The sequence below is a fragment of the Ascidiella aspersa genome, chromosome 3 (assembly GCF_963924565.1).
Source record: "Ascidiella aspersa chromosome 3, kaAscAspe10.2, whole genome shotgun sequence".
Taxonomy (NCBI): domain Eukaryota; kingdom Metazoa; phylum Chordata; class Ascidiacea; order Phlebobranchia; family Ascidiidae; genus Ascidiella; species Ascidiella aspersa.
This window is the reverse complement of record NC_139449.1, coordinates 10142189-10147845: the sequence shown is the minus strand read 5'-3', so window position 1 is coordinate 10147845 and position 5657 is coordinate 10142189. Positions and strand designations below refer to the sequence as shown.

The window sequence follows — 5657 nt, the reverse complement described above, 5'->3', positions numbered from 1 at the left end:
TTCCGTTTTAAAAGTGGTAACCCTACGATTGGAGCCGTCATTTTTGCGCCGTTAGCGTCAGCAGTGCGCATGAAGAAAAGCATGCAAAAGAATTTAAAGCGTTAGGGATACGAAACGTCAGTGCTTGCCACATCAGGGCTAAGGCATCGAACATCGGTTGGCTTCGTTATAAAGCGCGGTGTACTGAGCCGTCCTTTTGTCTGCTTACAACAGGGAGGCCTCGGGGTGATATTCGAATGAAGAGGGTTCCGGGTATTTTTCCTTCAAGTAGTCTCGGATTTTCTTTGCCGCCAGCATAGCGGTGTCTCTGCAATGATAAGGACGTTTTTTGTTTTTTTTTCGTCACGAATAAATTAAAGCAACTTTTGCATTTTTGGATCGGTTTGGGTTCAAAAACTTTGGCATGATTTATGTTACTACCATTTTTTTTAAGCAGCAAAACATGGCAGTCAGTTATTCTTCGTTATCAAAGAGTTCAAATTTGTCATTAGGAGAAATCTAATTTTAAAATAAAATTCATCTGTGGAATGCTGTCGTGAATTATTACAGGTTATAGTTTGACGAATATGCGTTTTTTTGCTAAATATAATTTGATAGTTTATTGCGTAAGGTTCACCTTTTACTATATTCAGATTGTACTTCAATCAAAATTAGGTGTTTGTTAGCTGATGTCTTAATGGTGATTTAAAAATCAAAATAATCTATATGCTTTTGTTCCTCTTTGACATTTTAACTTTGATTTCAACCAAACTATTAACTCAGTAATTTTCAAGAATCGGCTCGACAACTAACCTTGGATTCACATGATAAATTTCAGACCAATAAAGAAAAGTGATACAATTGTTTCGGTAGAAATACGTTAGTCAGAAAAAACTCAAAACACAGATTTAAAAAAACAGAGACTGTGACCTCAGAAGCCAAAACAATATAATAGTAAAACAAAAATTGTAGCCTTGTTAAAAACTGTTTTCAGCTAAAAATTAGACCAACGATTGGTAAAAAATTGATAAACGATTGCATGGTAGCTTATCAGTCTTTTTAAAATACTTGCTTGCTTATTTTTCACAGTAACACGAAGGCACTGAAATTGATAAAAATAAATAAAATTAGCACCTCATTATTAAGATTAATTGTTTGTTTGTGTGCTTCGTAAAACCATGAAAAAAACTTGACTTGAATTTTTTTAAAAGATGCCTAAACCTAAAAGTCGCATGTTTTAAACAAAAAAAAAATTTAATTTCCCACTGATTTTTTAAATGATTAATAAAAGAAAAGTGACAAAATACAAGTCGTTCCTAAAAACCCGGCGACCTGTATTTACAGAGGGTATAATATAAATATATATATATTTATTTCGTAAATTACCTCTTGTCAAATTTACCACCACAGAAATGCCACTTACTTGACCGAGTAAACGATGACGTCATTCATGCAGTAGAACTTTGTCGGCTTGAATCCCTTCAAATCTGCTTCATTCTTTTTCCAATTGTTGCCCAGCGAGAAGTACCTGACGTTTCCCCCCTGAAACGGTAAAAGAAGATGATTGGAAAAAGTTGTGGCGGACTTTGTGCTGTGTACCCATGACTTGATATTGTTCAGATTTTGATTTTTTTTTTAAAGTTTGGCTAATCGAAGTTTTCTCCATGTTTTGTCCTTAAAAATATGATTGACAAAAATTCGTTGATGATTTCGTACTCATCAACGACCCCAAAGTTTAGCAGTTACATCATTAAAATATGAGAATTTACCTAAAAACAGATCAAAACTCATTTTATGTTTACCGGTGACAAACATTTTAAAGGTGTTTAAAGGTAAAATACAAAAGATTGGCAAAAGTTGTGGCGGACAATTTTGTGCTGTGCATCCATGTGCATCCAAGCGTGACGACCCTCTTTTGATTTCAAGCGTTCGTGTTGTTCTAAACTAGTGGTCAACAAACTAGCGTTTTTTAACGTTTGGTTGTGTTGCCACTATTTTTTTATAGCTTGATGTATTGTCGCGTTCTAATATATTTCAACAAATTAAATGCCTCGTGTTGCATCATAGTAACCCGGTCTCCAGTGTGCATGGTAGTGCTGGATTGTATTAGTGAAGTTTTATTGCACTGTGTCAAATAACAACTCTTAAAATCAACGAAGCATGATAACATATGGTGATACGAATAGTATTAACCCATACTGTGATACTGTGGTGACGACACGCCTAACGTTTTATAAGAAACGCCTTTTTTGTTTTGCCTTTTACCTTGTGTTTCGTTTACCTCTCGTTTTGGCGTGTCGCAGTTCATTCTTAACTGGACACGCTGAATAAAAACAACTTCGCTACAATACGAATATTACAGCCTAGCTGTGATACAAATACTTTTATTTTTTATACTTTTATTAAACGCATTTATATAATGCCGTTCAGGGGAGATGGGGTGTTTTTATTAATGTTCGATTTACAATATGTTAATGCCAAGGGTTGTAACTTCTAGGTAGTTCTTACCAGTGGGTAACGGTTTCGTAAAGGTTAAGAATCACTGCCTTAGAGTCTCTTCCAGCAACGCAGTGTTCTAATAACTTGACATAAGTGCACTTGAGCCAATCTTTTTAAATAACTTGACTTCAGTATGTTGGGCAAAATTACTTAACTTAACTTTATTTTCTAAAATTGGATAATTTATCTAAGTTTTGCACATAAAACCGTTTGCTTGTACAATGTTGCATTTATTTTTTTGCTTGAGTCATTTCCGATATTTGGACGAGCTTACTAATTTTAGAAGTTTCGTTTGAATTTGATGACAAGGACTTGACTAAAATTTGACTTGTTTTTTATTCACGAAGATTCGACTTAGACTTCGTTCTTTTATAACTGACTAATCTTGAACTTAAGTTATTTTACAAATGACGTGACTTGGAATTAAGTTTTTTTACAAATGACTTGACTGGAAATTAAATTATTTTACAAATGACTTGACTGCTACGTAAGTTATTTTGCAAATACCTTGACTGGACATTTCAACATGACTCGTTCACAACACTGTAGAAACGTTACAAGGCTATAACGCCACATACCGGGGCTGCTTCCGTTGGATTTCCCTCTCCTTTCAAGTAAGCAAAATAGGAGGAAGGAACTTGAATGTCGTCGGAGTGCCTGAACTTGTGCCCCGAGGTGTGGTTAAAACACTCCCTCAGTCTTTTCTGCAGCCTTGCCATCACCGAGCTGCAAACACGATAAGCAAAATGCATCCGTTATGGTTTAGGGCTGCGTTGGTCACATTAAACCATAGGTTGCACCTTAGTTTCGTCCTCTGTTTGATTCGTTTGGGTGGGGCACTGCAGTAGTACACATGTATGAAGATCGGTTCTGAGCAAGTTTCACGTGGTAAACGTTTGCTTTAAACCTTAATAATCACCGTGCTATAAAGATGTTGGTGAAACCTTAATGTTCAATGTACCAAACGGGTTTGTTTTGTTAAAACCTTTATTACCGTGTTACCACATTGATCAAAACGTTATGTTTCCCGTTTTATTTAAACATTAAAGACCATTGTGTTAATAGCTGTGTGAAACCCCTGGTTTCTTTATCGTTAATTATCCTTATAAATAGACCGTGTTAAATAATGCATTACTAAGAGTGTGAAATAAATCACTCTGCCGAAACTTATTTGTAGATGGCACCTTTAATTTCCTCGTTTAAGCTTTTTTGAACATACTTTTGTATCGTGTTACAACAACAAGTTTATCTATGCATTCAATGAACCATCGTGTAATATAACTCGAATAGTTAGCAGTTCTTATCAGGCCATAAACAGGTTACGCCTTTTTGGTGTTTGCTCGAAACGCCAATGTATGTGTTTTCCTAACGACAAAATTTAACCGTATGTTGATAAAAGCGTCAATTCTTCGTGTCATCATGCCATAGACCAATGTTTCTTAATGTTACTAGCAAATAAATTATATTGGTCGAGAGCATATTTTTCCGTAAAATGTTAACAGTTTTGACAGCTTGTGTAGAGTAAGTATAGTTAGTAAGAGGACTGGACCAAACTGAAATACTTAAAGTAAATATTATGCAGTATTTTTTTTCTGTTTTAAAAATAAGGGGTGCTCTAAATTTAAAGAAACCATAAAGCGTCAACATGTTGAAAAACTTAAGAACCGCTGCCACAGAAAGAGCTGTATCCAGCCTTTTCAGTACGTTTTTAGCTACCGGTGTAAAAAACGCTATGTGGTTTATTATAACAGCGCGTTCTCCGACTTTCGCGGTCTCTTACCACGTTTTGCGGCTGAAATACAGTGCTTCAAATGTAGAAGTACAATTGGATCTGATGATGTAGGGAAAACAAGTAAAAACTTCGAGTGTATTTAATATCTAACTTAAAATGGGATCATTTGTTTATAAGCCAGTTGCTATGACTAATTTAAACGAATGACTCCGTTTGGAACGAGAGGAATTGGCTTAATGATTTGTTTTGAAAATATTAGGGTAGATTACTTTGTGAATCCTAATTAGTTCGTGTTAAATAAGTTTAGGGTGTTTTGCTATGAAATTAATAAGTTAACGCCGTTCGGTAATTAAAGCAGTGAATGCTAATGATTGTTTGGAATAACACCGATTTTTTCTCCGAAAATTTTGCATCTGAATAACGTTTTTTTAATTCTTTTAAGGTTTATCTTTTTCCATAACTTTGTATAGTTCGGCCAGTTCCTTGGTGTGTCGGTACAACTATTAGAAAATAGTCTTGGAACTTTAGCTAAAATATGGATTCGGACAATGGACAGAATCTAAGATCTAGACACGTGGAAAAGAATATTCGTGATCGTACCGGTTTATGAGATATGGAACGTGTGCGGCCATGTTAGTCATGTTCATGTTGAGTTCATGCTTGAAGTGATAGGCGGAATACAGAAGCGAATCGTAGAAAATTGAGTCCGAACTAGAAAACAAAAAATTAAACGTTACATCAATTAAGTTAATCCAGGGAGTTAAGTGTTGACCTTGTATATAGGGATTTACCAACACAAAATATCACAATTTATTTAAAATTTGAAATACATAAAGCTTTGAATATTCCTACATATTTTCTCGCTAAGACTGCGTAGCCTACTAGTTTAAGCATAATTTATCAAACGGTAGTGTTTTGTATTTGTTTATACGATTTGGAAAAAACGTCAAACGAATGTTATCTATTACAGATGCCGAACGAAACAGCCATTGTATATTACGGGATCGAGTAAACTTTCGCCTTTATCCGATATTTACAATTCATGATGTTATTAATTATAAAAACGAACAAAATAAATAAAGACTCGCATAGAGAATGTTTTAACGGACAATGCAGATCCAGGTGCGCCGACAAATTGGAAAATAATGGCAGTGAGGATTGGAAGGCTGATTTAACTTCAAATTATTACAAGTTGAAGACCCGTTTTAAGACGTAAGCTAATCTTATTTTACGCGTGTTTTGTTTAGTTTTTTGTTCTCCTCGTTTATCACCTTAGATCAGAGGTTACCAACCTTTTTGTTCTCGCGAACCTCTTCAAGTTTTCGATAACTCACCCGACCCCCAATTATCGTGTAATATACAAAAACCACAAGAGTCAATTAAAACACATTTCAAAATTAGCAAAATTCAAATTAGGAAAAGATCTAGACGGATTGTATCAACATTT

At 34.8% G+C, this 5657-nt stretch overlaps 1 protein-coding gene across 1 annotated transcript; it reads right to left on the bottom strand.

The window, feature by feature from the left end:
• LOC146159135 (uncharacterized) lies at positions 1–3199 on the bottom strand. The gene is made up of 3 exons (XM_083385962.1): positions 3057–3199; positions 1403–1521; positions 1–307 (listed from the first exon to the last, which is right to left on the bottom strand). Exons 1-3 carry the CDS (start codon positions 3195–3197, stop codon positions 205–207), a joined length of 363 nt encoding a protein of 120 aa, XP_083242088.1. The 5' UTR covers positions 3198–3199; the 3' UTR covers positions 1–204.
• Positions 3200–5657: the final 2458 nt, after the last annotated feature.